The sequence below is a fragment of the Leptonotus elevatus genome, chromosome 4 (assembly GCF_054856555.1).
Source record: "Leptonotus elevatus isolate MCC_2025b chromosome 4, RoL_Lele_1.0, whole genome shotgun sequence".
In the NCBI taxonomy this organism is placed as follows: domain Eukaryota; kingdom Metazoa; phylum Chordata; class Actinopteri; order Syngnathiformes; family Syngnathidae; genus Leptonotus; species Leptonotus elevatus.
Genome location: NC_141242.1, coordinates 10,655,099 through 10,673,034, shown reverse-complemented (window position 1 = coordinate 10,673,034; position 17,936 = coordinate 10,655,099). Strand labels below are relative to the sequence as shown.

The 17,936-nt window shown below is 39.8% G+C and overlaps 3 protein-coding genes across 11 annotated transcripts; 1 reads left to right on the top strand and 2 right to left on the bottom strand.

Moving 5' to 3' along the window:
* Positions 1-123: 123 nt before the first annotated feature.
* Positions 124-9,575, bottom strand: znf143b (zinc finger protein 143b). Of its 3 annotated transcripts, none has more exons than XM_086073494.1 (15): positions 9,489-9,575; positions 7,607-7,722; positions 6,431-6,619; positions 6,264-6,344; positions 5,431-5,630; positions 5,070-5,138; positions 4,886-4,996; positions 4,706-4,781; positions 4,202-4,327; positions 3,428-3,607; positions 2,968-3,195; positions 2,660-2,814; positions 2,403-2,516; positions 1,393-1,521; positions 124-497 (listed from the first exon to the last, which is right to left on the bottom strand). In XM_086073494.1, exons 2-15 carry the CDS (start codon positions 7,710-7,712, stop codon positions 414-416), a joined length of 1,848 nt encoding a protein of 615 aa, XP_085929620.1. In that variant the 5' UTR covers positions 7,713-7,722; positions 9,489-9,575; the 3' UTR covers positions 124-413. The 3 variants fall into 3 exon arrangements, with proteins under 3 accessions (XP_085929620.1, XP_085929621.1, XP_085929619.1); XM_086073495.1 differs by lacking the exon at positions 9,489-9,575 and adding an exon at positions 8,087-9,461; XM_086073493.1 differs by lacking the exon at positions 9,489-9,575 and adding an exon at positions 8,920-9,461.
* Positions 9,576-10,502: 927 nt separating this feature from the next.
* Positions 10,503-14,906, top strand: LOC147175479 (nuclear receptor-interacting protein 3-like). Of its 5 annotated transcripts, none has more exons than XM_086074173.1 (8): positions 10,503-10,692; positions 11,962-12,270; positions 12,605-12,781; positions 12,846-12,928; positions 13,294-13,433; positions 13,504-13,556; positions 13,619-13,701; positions 14,484-14,906. In XM_086074173.1, the coding sequence occupies exons 2-8, from the start codon at positions 12,091-12,093 to the stop codon at positions 14,491-14,493; spliced, it is 726 nt and encodes a 241-aa protein (XP_085930299.1). In that variant the 5' UTR covers positions 10,503-10,692; positions 11,962-12,090; the 3' UTR covers positions 14,494-14,906. The 5 variants fall into 5 exon arrangements, with proteins under 5 accessions (XP_085930299.1, XP_085930303.1, XP_085930298.1 ...); XM_086074177.1 differs by having other exon boundaries at positions 10,503-10,700; positions 12,608-12,781; XM_086074172.1 differs by having other exon boundaries at positions 10,503-10,700.
* Positions 13,487-17,844, bottom strand: akip1 (A kinase (PRKA) interacting protein 1). Of its 3 annotated transcripts, XM_086074179.1 has the most exons (7): positions 17,439-17,723; positions 16,952-17,118; positions 16,626-16,700; positions 16,431-16,550; positions 16,225-16,264; positions 15,957-16,077; positions 13,491-15,684 (listed from the first exon to the last, which is right to left on the bottom strand). In XM_086074179.1, the coding sequence occupies exons 2-6, from the start codon at positions 17,099-17,101 to the stop codon at positions 15,983-15,985; spliced, it is 480 nt and encodes a 159-aa protein (XP_085930305.1). In that variant the 5' UTR covers positions 17,102-17,118; positions 17,439-17,723; the 3' UTR covers positions 13,491-15,684; positions 15,957-15,982. The 3 variants fall into 3 exon arrangements, with proteins under 3 accessions (XP_085930306.1, XP_085930304.1, XP_085930305.1); XM_086074180.1 differs by lacking the exon at positions 17,439-17,723 and adding an exon at positions 17,753-17,844 and having other exon boundaries at positions 13,487-16,077; XM_086074178.1 differs by having other exon boundaries at positions 13,489-16,077; positions 17,439-17,722.
* Positions 17,845-17,936: the final 92 nt, after the last annotated feature.

Below are 17,936 nucleotides of genomic sequence, written 5' to 3'. Positions count from 1 at the left end.
AAACCATGAACTCATTTAAATGTTTTACTACATGAACCAACAGTTGAATATCACTGATTTAAGTGATTGTATTAAATATTTTATGAAGATGTGTGAATATCTACCAGACAATAAATCAGATGCTTGATGCTTTATTTTATATTTATTTATTTTTTTATTAGAAATAGCATTAGCTGTACCCTGCACCGTGCATGATCATTAGAAAGCACCCCCACACCTATCTCCCCATAATCTGTTTGGTTGAGAGACAAAATAGTCCAGTTATCAAAATCCTATGTACACTTAAAAACAAAGTTCTTTTGCATGTGGCGGTGGGAGGGAGAGAAACAACTTTCAAGGAAGACTTGCAAGTTCGAATTCGTTAGATTATTTTTTTTTTCCTAGTCCGACTTGATACCAATTCCCATCCATTATCAATCGTCCAGGCCGGGCGACTCCCCTTGCTGAATTCTCGAAGCTATTCGGATGGCTTCCTCCAATGAGGGCTGATCGCTAAGCTGCACACATAAAAAAAAAGAAGACAAGAATTCATAAGAAAAAAGAAGAAACATTCCATCATTATTCACTTGTTAGACATCAGCTATCACTCATGTCACAAATTTGTTTTTCTCCTCAAAATTCATAATAAAAAAAACCATGATTTTTCAAGCCATTTTTGCATTAATATCTTTAATGTATTCATAGCATTAAAAAACAAATGTCAACATAGTCATGCCTTAAAAAAAAATTCCACTAATTTAACTGATGGTCATTTAACCTTATCGTCTCATTATGTACGTATTGTATCTAACTTAATTCTTCACTCAGAGTGAAGTGACTCTCTCCCAATCACTGTCAGGTTTCCACAGAAATTCGCTTTGTTGTTTGTTACTCCCATTGATGGCCTAGTAGTGTTTATTTTGTAATTAACATGACAAAAAGTGGAAACTGGAGTTTTTCCATGCTAAACAAAAGGCAGAGAGACAAACTGGTAACCTTTGAAGCCCCTCTGGTTATTTTGAGGCCTAAACCCGCATTTGCAACTGGTGATACGAAAGGCTACTGTATCTTAAGAATCGTGCATTTCTACATTTTAGGGTTAATTTGAAGAGCTATTTTCAAAAAAAGTTACAAATCCATTTAGGTTCATCTAAAGAAAAATGACAATTATCAGCAAATTTGTGCACAACTGTCTTGATTGCTGCTTCTATTGAATGAATACATATTTCGGTGTAGATCCTTTTCACTGGTCCCATAAGGACCCTGCATATCATTCTTGACATTTTTTTTTATCATTGAAAAATTAATAATCCAATTCCTCTGCAGCAATTACCACCAGATTAAATGTAAAATGACATGTTGTGTGGTTTCACTTCCACTTTGACATCAAACAACTTTTCCCTAAGAACCAACCTGCACGGCAATGTGAGTGCCATTGGAAGTGGCCAATAAGGTGACTGGGTGAATGTCTTCTTGCTCCTGACTGTAAGTGGCTTCCTCCACAGTTTCAAAGGAAGCCATGCCGGGTGTCATGATGGCCACCTGGGAGAGACAAAAACTCTAAATCAGTGGTGGGCAAAGTTTTCAAAAGTCAAATAGTTCATTTTAACCAATTATATGACAAAATACAGTGAGTCCTCAAGTTACGGCGGAGTTCCGTTCCTACCATAGCAATGTAACCCGAATTTCGACTTAAGTGGGATTTCCCCGTTAAAGTCTATATTTACATCAAAATACTTTGTACAGTGATTTTAAAAAACATATTTGCTCGACCCGGAAGAGCCAGAACCAATATTTTGTGTTTCCGCACGGACATTCATTGCTGACGGACAGCAGAGCGGAGCTATTTACACGGAAATGTGACGCGCTTGATGGACGTCCGTTGCTGGAGGTAACAACAACACAACTTTAAAGTGGCGTGATTACTGTGGGAAATGAACAAAAAAGGAGGTGCTACGGACGAGGCACGGTCGCCGTAAAGTTGAAACGACGTAGGTCGCGTACGACGTAACTCGAGGACTCCCTGTACTTTCTGTCCCTGTTTTTTTTTATTATTTCACTAATATTGTTTTTTATTTATTACCTACAACAATCAATTAATGAATAAATTAACGACATTTTAAGTACAATGATTACTTTGCATCTTAGTTCCCTTTGTGGAATTGGAACACAGACCTATATCTATTTGCAGATTCACTGCGAGTACAGTCACTTAAGAGTACCTATTCTACTCAAAACATTTTTAGGATATTGGGATTTCAGGTGAAATTTCAGGATAAACCTAAAGTGCACTATGACTTTTACAGGAAAACATAATTTGACCTTCTTGAAACATTTTAATGCACAGGCCAAACTGTTTAATGTTTGAGTATTATTTTCACAACTCGCTGATTTACAGTATATCACAATGATTTAGTTTTTACCTGAGCACCTTCCGTGGCCAGTTCATGGGCTGGGATGGTTATGGTGGTGCCTTCTTGGGTCACCATGGTGATGGTGCCGCCCATTGCTTGTAAGTCCGCTTCAGAGATGCTAACCTGGGGAAGGAAAGTGGCAGTGAGATTTTAAAACACCAACAATACATTCAGCATAAATCAGGTACACACATATGGTAATCAGACACCAAGTGCCACCCCAAAAAAAAAAGAGATGTGTCTCCCACTTTAGGCACGCGTTCTACCTGCTGTTGCGTCCCATCAGGCTGAGTCACCAAGGCGATGTGCTGCTGAGTGACCACGTCGGCGCACTCTGCAGGTATGTGTTCGGAGCTCGTTTCCTCTCCTTCCACCGGAGCTGTAGTTGATGAGTAGCTCACACTGGGGTCGTCAATGGCATCTTGAAACGGAATGTAGACCGTTAACGTGATTTTAATTATGTAAAATGAGTTTGAAATTATGACGTGTATTTGACTCCGGAGGGCAGTATAGGACCGCCTCCTGTTGCAACAACCAATTCCTGCATGCGCATGCGTTACACGTTGCCACTCACCTGCGGGCGGCTCAAAGTAGGCTTCCTTCTCCTCTTCGATGGGCTCCGTGTCATTGTGGGCGGTGCGCTTGTGCATGGCCAGCGTGGAGATCTGCTTGTAGGTCTTGCCGCAGTGGTTGCAGATGTACGGCTTGCACGGCGTGTGCACTACGTGGTGCTTGTACAGACTCGAGTATTCGGTGAAGCGCTTCTCACATCCGGGTACAGTGCACACGTACGGCTTTTCCCCTGAACAAAGCACAAATGATAATATTAACACTTCTTTTCTATGGTCCTCATTTAATGGAATGTTTGTCACTTTGATATAGACATCCTCCAATGTCCAACTCAAGGGACATATTTAAAATGGGCTTTTTAATGTTTGTAAATATTTGATCTCTGGAGTGCCCGCCCACCCATCAAATAAAACATTAAACATACTGTCCTTCGAAAGGTAGAGCTGTAATTAAGAGGAAGTTACCAGTGTGGATCCTCATGTGGTTTTTGTAGTTGGTGGCACTGGCGAATGAACGGCCGCAACTGGGTTCGGAACAGTAGTACGGCCGCTCGCCCGTGTGCGTGCGGATGTGTACTTTGCGGATGTTGGAGGTGGTGAAGGACCGGCCGCAGCCCTCAATCGGACACTTGAACGGCTTCTCTCCTGCAACGGCAAAAAAAAGAAAAAAAGAGAGACAGACATCTGATTAGAACAAAGAGACAGAGATCCTGTGTGTTTCATAGCGACAGGTTTGAAATGTCCGTTTCGCAGAAAATCTTGTTCAATTGAGGGCATGCATATTGGAGACTTTTAAGTGCATGCTGTTATCAGAAACATATACACTCAATTCCATGTTGCGCAGTAGTCAGGTTTTCATCCAATTGTTTCTCATTTTTAAAGCAAATTTACAGACAATGCGCAAATGGGACAATCAACTTATGCCCGTTTCCATTTGTTCTTCTTTTGCGAATATTGAGAGGGGATTCTGCCACTGTAGGTGGCGGTATTCACCATAGAAATGTGATCCACCTGTAATTTAAAAGAAGACCAGGAAGTGACTGTGCCGTGCGATGACGTCGTATGAGTTTGCTTTTGTAATTCTTGATCAACCTTGGCATTTCTTTGTTGTTTTCCATCTAAAATAGCATTCATATTCGCTTCTTTAATTAATTCCAAAAATATTTTTGTTTCGTCGTCCCCTCCAAACATATCTTACTTTATCATCCGACATTGCTTTGGGACCACGAACATACGTACCTGTGTGCGTGCGTGTATGCTTCTGAAGGTCTCCTGAGGTTTTGAAGGACTTGCAGCAGTTGAGCTCCTGACATCGATAGGGCTTCTCGCCAGTGTGCGTGCGCGAGTGACTCTTCAGTCCATACCCTTAGGAAAAATAATAATAATCACATTCACTAGTTCATTTGTGACACCAAAGGAGATTTTTGACTATGAATTAACAGAAAATAATTTTCTTATCAAAAAAATGATTTAAAGGAGACATTTTATGGAAACTTCCATCCTTCAACCCTTCACTATGAATGTGAATGGAATGTGAATATGCGCCCTGCGACTGGCTCGCAACCAGTCCAGAGTGGACCCTGATATCCGTACTCATCCATCACTAGTTTAAATGCTATAAAAACAAGCCTAGGGAGTATTAAACTTGGGTATTTCTATATCACAGATTTCACTTATTGCAGGGATGGTCTAGAACATAACCCCCGCGATGGAGGGGGAATTCAAGTATATGAGAATCCGTACCCGTTGCAAACTTCTTCCCGCACCCCGGATAGTCACACATGTACGGCTTGTCTCCGGTGTGTGAGCGCTCGTGAACCTACATCAACAACAAGCAAGAAAAACAAATCATAATTGACACACTTAAGTCAAAGTACCAGTGCAAACATATTCACTGTAAATATCCACACAACAAACACTGACTTTGAGATGGTGTGCAGTGGTGTACAACTTTCCGCAGTCCTCGTGTTCACAGCGGTATGACTTCTCGCCGACGTTAGTCACTCTCCTGTTCTCCTGACCCTGTAGCACAATCTGGCAGACGAGAAACAAATACCATGACGCCCAAAACATATCACGTCTGGAAATAAATTGCATTCTTCCATACCCGCATATGCACGCCGCTGTCTGTCTCCACTCTACCAAAAGGAACCAAGGGATTCTCGATGTTCTCCACCTGAGCAGAAATGATGCCAATGAGTCAATCGGGTCAAATATGAGGTTTTTTTTCAAGTCATGAGAGCAAAACATAAAAAGGACAAGAAGAATCTGCAAATGCAATTTAGTGACTAGCTTCTTCTAGCCTCTTAGAGGTCATTCTTTGTACTGCAGCAGTTACTTTGTGTTGCTATGGTTATCAAGAAGACGAGAAAAATGTGTGTGTATATCACAAATTGGTTTATGTTCACCCTGCTTTAGCTCTGGAAGAGATAGTGTGTAGCTGCATAAACAGTGGTAGCTATTGTCACCTTGGTGGTGTACTGCTCCAGCACACTGATGGTGTCCGGGTCGATGGCGGTGGCCTCGGCCTGCAGGTCAGCGATGGTGCCGTCGGCCTGGATGGCCAGGATGGTGTTGGGCTGCGGCATGTGCACTGTGTGTTGAATGTAGGCCGTGCTGCCGTCCTCCAGCTGCACCTCCTGCAGGCCGCCTTGCTCGTACGTTTCGGCTTCACAACAAAAGCGTGTACAAATGTTTTTATACTCTGCACTTCGATTTATTACTTGCAACAGCTACTCCTCCCATCACTGCACATTATATCAGTAGGTGGGACGGGTAACTTTATCTGTATGATGAGATATGCGCTGGCTAATCTTCATTTAAAAGGTTTTGAAAGTTTACATGTCATCGCGCTCATAAGCTCTTACTGTAACTAACCCTCAGGCTTGGTTCCTATTTATTAGTTACAGCTTGTTCATGGCCATTTACAGACAGTCTACAGTTTTCAATATATATATATTTTAATGTCGTTTAAGATTTTATTTTATTTTTATGTATTTTACTGTGTAACATTTTTAATATCAGTCCTGGTCATTAGTATATAAAAAATCAATTTAAATAATAATAATAATTTTATATATATATAATTTTTTTTTTCTTCCTTCTCATTCTCAGTGCTACAGTGCTATTATTACTGCTACAAGTTCCCTGGACAAAGAACTTCATAAAACTACTTTTAATTTTTCAAATTCTCTTCAGGATATCAGGCATAATTTTAGGTATGGCTTATTAAGGCCTTTTGTGACCCTACTCATTATACATGTTAACAAAATTTCATATCATTATTATTACTTTCCTATACCTTTGGGTGTGTGTATAAAGGCTGTTGTTCCATCTTCAAGTTGAACTGCTTGGCCATCTTCCAGTTGCAAACTGTCTCCGCCTGGAACATTCAACAACACTTGATTTTCAGCAAATGCCAACATACTGTTCATGACGTGTCAACTGACGATAACGCCGAGGTGGCACCTGCTTTGGGCATGGACACGTGCTGGACGTAGGCGGCCGAGCCATCCTCCAAATGGATCACCTGGCCGTCCATGATTTGCGCGTCGGCGAAGGCCGGCTTGGTGTCGCGCTGGATGTAGGCGGTGGAACCGTCCACCAGCGTGACAGCCTGCAGGCTCACCGTGTCCATGGTGTCCATTTGATCGGCATCTGGCGAGGGACCACAACTTTGAAATCCACCAGGAAGGAAAACCTTCTACACTAAATGATGACGTTAAACTCCATCTTATGTATTACTCAATATGGCTGGAACATTTTTAAATTGTACTTTTGATTTTGATGTCATTAATCACACTTTGCTTGTTTTCATCCACAGGTACGTATGAAATGTTAAATATTTCTCTCACTTCTCTATTTCTCTCACGTACAGTATTCACGTTATACGCTAAGATGGAGGCAAGCAACATACCACCATCAAGGCATATTATTCAGTCTTGGTGGAGGTCTGCGCTCTGCTCAATGCCTTTTCTTCCAGTGTGCTACTCTATCTTTGTGAAGTCAGGGTAGCTGGAATGAATAAAACTGTTGTGTTGAGTCTGAGCAGTGGCTCAACACACTAACCCCTTTCACGCTGCCATTGTTCGCTCCGTGTGGCTGTTCTGTACAAGCACTGACACAGAATGGAGGTGGGATGTAGTATGTAAGGTATTCCAAGATAGCAAACCAAACTGTAACGACAACCAGGATTTTTTTTCTGCCAAAGGCATTGCCACATTGTAGTTACATTCCGCTGTTCATTTTGTAACAACTGTTTATGAAATGGATGAATTTGACATGGAAACAGGAAGTAGACGCGATGGTTATTTTTCTCTGCCCAAAATATATTCACACTCAAGTCAGTAGCACAAATCTTAGTAAGGTTGCTTATTTTATCTCTGCATTATTATGCAAAATTATTAACAGTTAAATCAGATGATTGATTTTATTAAAAGGAAAATAATACTGACTCTCAAACTGGGTCACGATTAGCAGACTTCGGAGAACCGTGCTTTCTCAAAACCAACCAAATCATCATCTACCATGAGTGGGATATTGTCTCGCATTAGGAACATTTGTCTTTGAACCATGGATAGAAAAAGAAAGAAAAATGGTTCTGACAAATTAGCTGGAGGGAATGGGCAATTTCCTTCAGCTCACCTGCCACAGTCACTGCCTCGGTCAAGCACAGCGTGACCGGCTGCCCGTCGGCGTCGTGAAACTCCGTCATTCCCTGGGAGTCGCGGTTGAGCTGCGCCAAGAGCATGCTTCTGCCGCTGCAACGACACAACAACGGATGAGTGACGTGCGTGCAGAAATGTGATCAGTCATAAGCACTGACAGAGCTAGATGGCGCTAAGCTAAACTGTCCCACTGAACCTACAAAGGTATATGACACATAAAGTGAAAAAGGTTGCTCCGGCAACATGACATATACATCACAGTAGCGTTCTTCTCTAGATGTGTAGATTACATTTCAATAGTCTTGTGCTGTTTTGTGTATGTTTTTCAATGTGGTTCAAGAGCGTCTGCGTTTCTCCCACATTCAAATACGAAAATGGCTAAATACATCACCTCCTAAATTGGAGGATTGTTTTGGAACAATTTTTTAAATACAATAAAATGGAAATGTGAACTTACCACTCTGGAATTCAAGAAGTTCAACCAAATTTGGGTAAAATGAATAGATTTTGTATTACTGCTACCCTGATACATATGGATTTTGTTAACTATACCTGAACATGTATAGTATTTTCCATAGATTTCATGCTTGGAATGTGGGTGTGTGAGAGTTCATAAATGTTCACAATGTACAACGTTTAAGTTGAAGTGTTTTGAGTTTAAACTAAAAACGTTTTTATATTGTCTTCCTGGTCTCTCTATATTGTAGATTTTCACTAATTGTGGGTCTGTAACATATTCCACCATTAAAAACATGAGTTCAGTGTACTGTACACCCAATAAAACAAGTCTCATTTATTTCATCTTAGTTTATATACATTATGATATACCATACAATGCCATTTGTGTTCAAGAAGGCAATTTATATCCATTGTGGTTTTAAATAGTAACAGGCTAACACAGATTTAACTTTTCAAATTATTAATTTTTATGTCAGGGCACTTTATATGTTGGGACTGTACACCTCCAAATACACAAAAAAACTTTTAGTATTCATATCAATACAAATCACATCATTGAATATTGCAAACGATTTGTATGTCCATGTACTTGTTTGTTGGGATTATATACTTCCAAATACGTAAACCACCTAAAACATGCGTAGTTTATTACGATTTTATGATGGAACTAAGCGATTATAAATGTGCACCACCTTGAAAGTAGTGTTACATGATCTGTTTAAGCACAATGAGGATATTGTGCTTTAAATGAAAAATCAGAATGAATGAATAAAACGTTTAAAGAAAGTCTGTCTCTTTAATGTTTGCAACTTCCACACGCCTTACACTTACCATTTCATCGGCTTACCAGTTTTTGCTATTTTTCAATCTCTACATTTAAATGGACAATTGTCCAAAAATATATACACGACAACAATCATATGATTATATATTGTGGCGCAGTTGCTTTTATCTAACAGTTGTCACGCTCGAAGGCGCGTAACAAGCACACTTATCAACGAGTTAGCATCCGTGCTAACTGCGACAGCTAAGCGCTGTCACGACTTTGCGAGACGTCGTAGTTAACGTGAATGTTGTCAGGAACTCGCCTACTAAAAAGTGTTTAATTCCGCGTTCGTAGGTTCATTTAGGGGTCGCCAATGTGCTAAAGGGTGAGCTAATGACTGTTAGCCACCGAGCTGCCGCCGCTCGCTCGTGTCAAGTAAACGAGACGGGCTCATTAACTATAACATAAGCATTTTTCGCCCGCCGCCGACTTGTCAACGTTATCAACAAAACGACATGCGAAACGACATTCTCCGTCCGTCTTGTCGGCCCCGGCCGCGGCCAGCCACACCCTCTGGCGGGGTGACGGCTATGGGAATACTGCACACTGGGTAAAAACCAATTTATATACGAACCTTGGGAAAAATTTCCAACAATTCCTCCTGTTCGACCACCATGCACCAGTGCAGGAAACACTCTACACCCGGAACATGTATGAAAACATGACACTCTCGGAGATGACCCGCCCCCTCCGTATTTACTAGCATTCTAATTGGTCCGAACTTAAAAGGCCGTCTTTCATTGACCAATGTGAATGTCCATCTCATAGGCAAATCTATACGTATGTCTCAATGAATGTCAGCGCGTCAGCCATATTGGAAGGGGCGGTAAAGCGACTTCTGAATAAGTGCAGTTATTTGTGTATTTGTTTTGTGCGAGTATTATGTGACTGCAATTTATTGTGTGCCTCATGTGTGCTGTGTATCGTTGTGTTTCTGTTGTGTTTTTGTCTGTTGAGTGTCCTTTTTGTGTGTGATTTGATTTTGTGTGCATTGTTCCATGTATGTTTTTGTGTTTCTGTATTGTATTTTGGTTTGAGTGCACTCTGTGTTTTTTTGTTTGTGTTTGTATTGTCTGTACGTTTTTGTGTGCTGTTCTGTTTTTGTGTTGTGTGCTTGTTTGTATGTAATGTTGTGTTTACGACTAAAAATTGACAGCTAGTGTTATCTGCAAGATAATGATAGCAACATCATTTGTTTTAAAGAAAAAATAATAATTTAACCACAGATAGATGGGTGGGGTTAAAAAAAACCCAATAAAAATCTATTTCCCAGAAGGAAATGTGCTTATTAAACCCTAACCTTAAAAAAAAAATTATTCTGTAGCTTTCATAGTAAATTTTAAACACATATATTTTTTTAAATGTGCTCCCAACGTATTAATTTAAAGCCAATTTCAAGGTGGTGATGTCTTCAAGATGATATCTGCCTTAAAAAATGATCGGTACTTTTCCAACCCAATCATGAGCACCGGCTCACGCTTTAGTGCTTTACCACATCCAACATGGTGGCGACGCCAACGTCCTATTTAAACCACCTGTTACTTTTCATAGAGGGCGGAAATAATAATCTCATACATGTTCCCGGGCCCCTGACAAGCGCCATTGCGCGTCGCTTTTCGTATTGTTCGACGTATTTCTACGTTTGCATCGTCCCACAAACAACACGCCTGAACTGGACCACGCGTGGTATGGTCGTCCGTCGACGCGGAGGCGACGCGTGTGGCTTCCCCTCGATAACGATGGCCGGCTCGGCCGTCGTTGGCGACAAACGGCGACGTGTGAGGAGGCTAGTTGGGTGTCCATGTTGAAAACAAGGCCGTGTGGGAAAACAGAAGGGCAGTGTGGGCAATGCAGTCTGACCGACGCCGTGAGCACCTGAACGCACCACGGCCAATTAAATAATTGAAAAAAAGAAAATCATCATTAATGCGACCTATAATCTGTGCAACACAACTGAAGAAAACATTTGAAATGGAAAGTTCTTATAGTGACGAGTCGTGTTGTAATGATTGCATTAAACAAACCTTTTGGCATTAGGTCAAAAAGTTCAACTATGCACTAAATCATATTTGGTTTTATTTTGCTTTGTTTTACTCAGGCTGTCTGCAACCAGGTCGACATAGCAAATGAGAATCTGTTCTCCATTATCTTACCTGGATAAATAATGGACAGGTGAAATAAAATAAAATAATAATAAAAAATCAAACATTATGTACAAATGCACATTCTGAACGTTGAATGCAACAGCTACACAAAATATATTGTCTGATCAAATATATTCATTATTAATGGTATAAAAATACACTACTGCACATTAATTTTTTTCTGTCAGCGCTAGGTCGCAACTCATCATGACCCATATTAAAATAGGACGTTATGCTAAAAATACCACATACAGTAAGATAAATTAGTCACGACGGAACACTTGTGCTTATTTGAGTTTTGGGTTGGCACTACAGTTTAGCGATAGTAGTAGAGATGTATTTGAAGAAAATCCGATCTTACTTTTACTGTTATATTGAACTACTGTATATCTGTATAGTTTAACTAAATTATATTGTTGTATTCTTGTCATTGTAAGAAAGACTATTACTGTTATGTTATGCTGACATAAAACTACATTTTGCAGAAGTTAATATTTGATACAGATATGCATTTGTGCCTAAATACTGATGTATTACTGTGTATTCTAATTATTATTGAATCAACTGTTTATATATTATATATATATATATAAAATTATATTTAATAGTTATTTATGTAAGTTACAATTGTTAGGTTGTACTAGTGTACTGTATCAACAAATGATGCAAATATTTTTTCACGTGAAAGGGTGTTGAAATAACCTGTCAGAATAAACTCTTAAATAGTCAAAACATTTATTTGTTATACTTTGGTGATTGCCCGCGGGACTAGTTGCGTTTTCTATGATATTAAATATTAATAATGTAAACATTTTAGTGGAAAGTGGTGGTTCAAAACGGTTTTGTTATGCTTAACATTTATTTTGAAAAACATTTACCGGAAGTTGTGCTTTTCATCATCAGTGACTTGATGGCGTGGGGAAATGTCCTCGTTCCAAGTGGTGGTGTCAACGTCACATCGCTATAGGGAATTCCTCCACGAACGACGGTCTTAAACTAGTGTCGTCCTTGCTCCCCAAACTTCGTTTGAGCATGTCGGCCGGACTGCGGAGAGAGAACCGCGGTGAGTCGTGTCAGCCGGCACCGACCATGGATGCTACGACGCTGAGGCAGCAGAGGAGGCTGAAGCAAGCCATCCAGTTCCTGCACAAGGATTCTGCAGACCTGCTCCCTTTGGATGGACTCAAAAAACTCGGCACGTCCAAACAAGGGGTGAGGATATTCATGTTAATGTTATCTTAGTACCCCCCCCCCCTTTTTTTTTTTAATTTGGAGATTCTTTTCAGTGGACAAACAATATCAGTAATAGCAACGTTTTTAAAATTAAAACCGGATTTTAAAAAAAATGAAAAACATAACGTTCCAAAAGTTTTCAATGGACAGTAAAATGTCAACATTTGAAAATGATATTTTGTAATAACAAAAACATTTCAGCCATTTAGTTTTAGTTTTATTATTATTATTTTGTTTTATCATCGGCGAGTTTTGTATTGTTTTCTAAGCTAAAGCCTTTAGCGCTAACTGTTCCTGTGGACCTCTCTGGTAGCAGCCACATCACATCCTTCAGAAGCGTCTGCTAGAGGCCAAGTTGTCCAGGGGAAGGATCAATGGGACGTTGCCGGGCAACAGTAACAACAGCCTCCTCCTCCTGAGGCGCAATGCCTCCAACTCCCACGACAAGGACAACGGTGATGAGGACGACTTCATCTACATCTTCTGCAAGGTCAGTTGCATCATGGCCACGGGAGACCTCCACCAAGGCCTGACAGTTGTCTCTGTCTCTGCAGTGTTTAGGGCAGGAGCTCACAGTGCTGATTGACAGCGGCTGTAAACTCAATTTGATGTCCTCAGCTACAGTGGAGAGATTAGGGTGAGAATTGTTTGTCTTCATTCCAAGAGTATTAGAGCCAGTCGCTCTGCAATGTTCTATGTGTTCATTTTTATGTTCTGCCGACATAGTCTGAAAGTTGTAATACCAGTGTTCACCATTAGATGGCAGACATCGCTCACAGCATCTCTGGTCCTGACTAGTGGCCAGGAAAAAAATGTCTTTCTTTAGACGCAAACCTCTCTGCCTAGTTTGTTTAGAGACAGTTTTCCGCTTAAGTCACCACTACAACACAATCCAAATAGTCAACAGCCATTTCTTTTTTCTAGAACCGTTGACAGTTCGTTGGAAGTGCACGAGGAGCACGCTGCCTAGTAGAGCTCTTTGTTGTCGTTTTGTTTTTCCAGCATAAAAGAGCTGCTCGAAAGGAACAAAACCGAAATGGACGTCTTCCCACTTCAACGTAAGCTTAACGTCATCGCTGCCGCAGAGGAGCTAGGCATCACAATCGGCCAAACCAAGATGGCGTGCTCCTTTGCCGTCGTGGGTGAGGAGCCCAGGATTTCTGATGCTCCGGTTTCATGCTTACAGTAGTGCTAATGAGGATCTATTTGCAGAAAGTAGCAAGCCGCTAATGTCTCTGGGGAGCAAGACGTTAAAGTCACTCAAGGTAAGTAGAAACTTATCACAACTCTTTGATTGAAGGTAAATTTGTGTGATTGTTTGCTGCAGTGCGTGATTGACACAGACAATCAGACGTTCACATTTGGTAGGAGCGCAAGAGAGCAAGTTCACTTTGTGAAAAAGACAGAAAGGTAAGATGACATTTATTACACAATTTAAAAAATAGTCTTAACATGTATTTCACCATCTTGTTTTACAGTAATCTGTATTCATTTAGGTGATGTGTAATTTACAGATTATGCATTACATGGCTATGACAAAGTGGAATATAATATTTGTGTTACATTATTTTAAATTGCCTATTTATAATGTAATTATGCATGTTTTTATATATTACATTCATAATTAGAATGTAAATGAAAATGATTATATACTAAATACAAGTACAATAATTTGTGTATTTATTCTTACATTGTTTAATTTTTTTATTAAGCCTCAATTATCAATTCAATTTTGTATTAAGATGAAAATTATTAATTCTCATACTAAATTAAGTACAAACAACAAAAATAATATATAATATGCTTTTTATTATATGAAATTATTGGAAATGTTATGATTCAAATTATTACTTTTATTAAACTATATACTAAATAAAATATTTACCGGTAACAACTCTAGTGATATATTTCCTAAACATTATGGCACAAAATATTCAGTCAAATAATACTTTAAATTTATATTATATAATTATTCTTTAAAATATGCTATATTGAAATATGTTTTATATATTTAAATTGCCTAAGGCTAATAACATATTCAATTATTTTAGGTCATCCATTTATTAATTATAAACCCAAATAATACCAATATTCATGATTAATTATGTCATTTAGATTTTCAAAAATATAAAAAAAAATTGAAAGAAAATTCCTAGGCTGGTCAATTAATGGAATTTTTTTTCTCTTTGCAGAAAAATGTGATTGGCATCACCACACAGAGGCCAAAAGCAGAGTATTATTAGCATCCTTGTAGCAGTAATAGCTAACATTTAGACGCCAACAAAGGTTCTTTAGAAGCAGAAATGTGAGCCAAGTGCAAGTTTAAGACGAACACACGTTTTATTAGTTTGGAATGCACACCACCTTGTTGATGTGTAATTATAAAAGGCTACACTGCATCCGTTAGCATTTAGTATCTTATTCATTATAAGGAATTACTATTGATAGAAGACCGAAGTTGAGATAGTTTTCTATGTTAGCTTAGCACAATTGCTATGGCACATTGTATTTTATTATTATATTTATCTAGTATTTGCATTGAGGATTGTGCTTTTTACAAGCTCCAGAGGTGACACTTGAATGTAGCAAATATAAATCTCCTTTTCTTTCCTCTCTGTGCCCTTGTGTTATTTTGGGCCTCGTTAATAATATTAATGGTACGCCAAGAGAGCCCTTTTTTTTTTTTTGCTGACCTGATGCTACTGTGGCGACTGGAAATGCACGTCAGCAACAGCTGGAATGGACTCACATAGCATATGTATGAATGCATTATGCTTTGCTTTAGGTCACACGCAAGCTGTCAAGGCTATGCAATCCTATCTCACAATGAGAGGAAAAGACACTTGTTCACATAATTATGAAAGAAATAATATAGGACAGAACTACCATCATCACCATAGCGATGATCATCAAGGGCAAGAGCTGTTTCACGAAAAGACTAACTTATTTCCGTAGATTATTAAAAAAAAGAAACCAGGGGGAAAAAAAAGATTGAGTAATTAGTGAAATTGAATGCACAAAATGATATCAGAAGTATAGTTTTTACTCCTGCCACTTCCTGCTTCTACACCAACCATAAAGTCCTACTTCCATCAACAATGTTGCTTCCTGCTTCTACATCTAATCGCTGCCCTCGTTTCTACTCACTTCCTGCTTCTTTGTCCAATCACACCTCTTGGTTCCAGCTAGTGAATCCAATAACAGCTCAGTTGTGCTCTCGCGCTTCCATGACCAATCAGAGCCTTTGGTTCCACATGCTTCCTGCTTCTACATCCAATCAAAGTTCTTGGTTCAACTAACATCCTGCTTCTTCGCCTAATCACAGCTCTCCGTACTGGCCACTTCCTGCTTCTATGTCATAGAACAACTCTTGATTCCACTGGCTTCATGCTTCTATGGAAAAAAGAGCAAATATGTGGGATCGTTTTTTAGAGCAACCTTGATTAAAAGTCACTCATGATGGTCAGTCCTAACAAAGACAACAAAATTACTTAAAAAAATATTTTTTAATAAATAAAAAAAACTTTGAGAGCCTGTGATGCATTTTATGTTAATAAAAAATATGCAGGCTACAATATAGTATTTTGACATGAGGGGGGGGAATGTTGAGGTTGATGTAATCACACACACACAAGTTTGGTTCAGTGGTTAAATGTGATGCTGACCATATCCCCAGGATCAAGTCTGACCATCATGGTTTGCTGCTGTTAGCCTGGTGCTGATTATGTCCAATCCGGGAGCGACTTCCACGTAGAAGTTGTCCGGCGGTGCACCTCGAGTCCGGGCCTGAAGACCAGGCGAGAAAATTTAGTTGATAAAAGGAGGTCGTTGATTTTAGTAAACAATGACCTAACGTGCAGATAGACGCTCATCTGATAGGCATCCATGACATCTTCCGAAGATGAAGCTATTTTGACAAGAAATGTCCCTCACCGTTGCTTGTGTGGCAGTCTCTCCAAAGCGACGTGGAGGGCTGTAAATAAAAGTTTTTACAGGTACAGTATGTCCACAAAAATGTGTATGTAGGATCTTAACGTAGAAATTATAATGTTGAAATTTAAAGTAGTGATGGGTGAGTACAGACACTAGGCATCGGTAGCAGTATTTATCGGTAGTATGCTAAACTCTGTTGTACTCACATGTCGCCCTCGGTGAGACGGGGACACAATCAAGGTCGCCCTGATGCGTTTATGGTAGCGTGGCGGATGTTTCCTCTCAATGTCTGAACCTTGAGCGCATCCCACTGAGTCATAGAACCTCTGCAACACACACAAACACAGTTGAGTCTGATGAAGACCAGCTTTGGAGTGAGTGGAGATGATCGGGTGACTGACTTTGCATTGAATGTGGGTCTCCGCCATGAACGCAATGATGGTGGAAAAGGCCCCATGCAGCTCCACTGCAGTTTTCTGAAACAAGCACATACATGTAAGTACAATTTTATAGTTATTCACACCTATCCACATATTTTCATGCTTTTTTTTGGGGGGGGGGGGGGGCACAAAGACCATGACTGGTGGAAGTTAACAGCTAATCAGCTGCTAACAGCTAGCTGCTTAATGTAAGGTGTCCAACTAAAGCCAAGTTTTTTTTATTTCTTGGCTCTCAACTCAGCTTGAAACTACTTGTTCTAATGTTTTATAGTAAATTAAACACTTTCTTCATCTGTCTCAGGAGTGTCGGTATGCTGCGGCTGCTGCTTCGGCTGCTCGCCCCAGTCCACCTTACGCCTGGAAGCCCGCTCTAAAACCTCCAGACCCAGACGGGCAGACTTTCGCAGAGACTTCTCTAGCTCGGCTAGTGTCGCCATGAGAAAGACAGGCTCACCTGTGAGGAGGAAACAAAGAGCCTTTAATTGTAAAGGAATCAATTTTGTTTCGTGGCATTTTGAGAACACCGGGTGTGCCATTGTTGGAATTATATTAAGTGACAGGATAGAGGACTTAATTATTCACTCCATTGACACAAAATCAAGAGCAGAATTGTTTCTTTAAATCAAAATAAAAAAAACCTTATTAATAAATTAAAATTTTGGTTACAGTAGCATTTAAAAGAAAATAGCAAACGAGAAACTGGAATCTACATGTATAAAATGTGCATGTGGCAATTCACATGCATTTATTTGTATATTTAATGGTTTCACTCACCAAATGAAGACCACAAAATGTCGACCCAAATTCTACATGCATGGAGATTGTTAGCTTGTAGTGATAGTTAGCCTAAGTTTTTCCTCCCCAGTAGAACTTGTCTCGGTTATTTTCACCGGTCGACAAGTCAACTAAACTGAGGTGTTTAGTAGAAGCATCGAAAAAGAAGACGTAATTAAAAAATGATGTCATTACAACGGCACTTTAGCGCGGCGTCAGGAAGTCTCGCGCGAGATAATGCGATTATCGAAGGACAGTGACGTTTGAGTGAATTAAAACGTCAGCATGTGTCAAACTATTCGACCAGAGATTACCTTGCTTTGACTCGTCACGTTGAGCCTCGGAAATTACACTTTTCAGACTACACAACAGAACAGGACGACAAGAATGCAAATCCCTCGCTTTTTTTAAGTACGCCTACCGGAAATGAAAACACGGAAGTCACAGCCTTAGCAACCGTACGTCAAAGCGTCCGCCATATAAGACAGGGCAATTTCA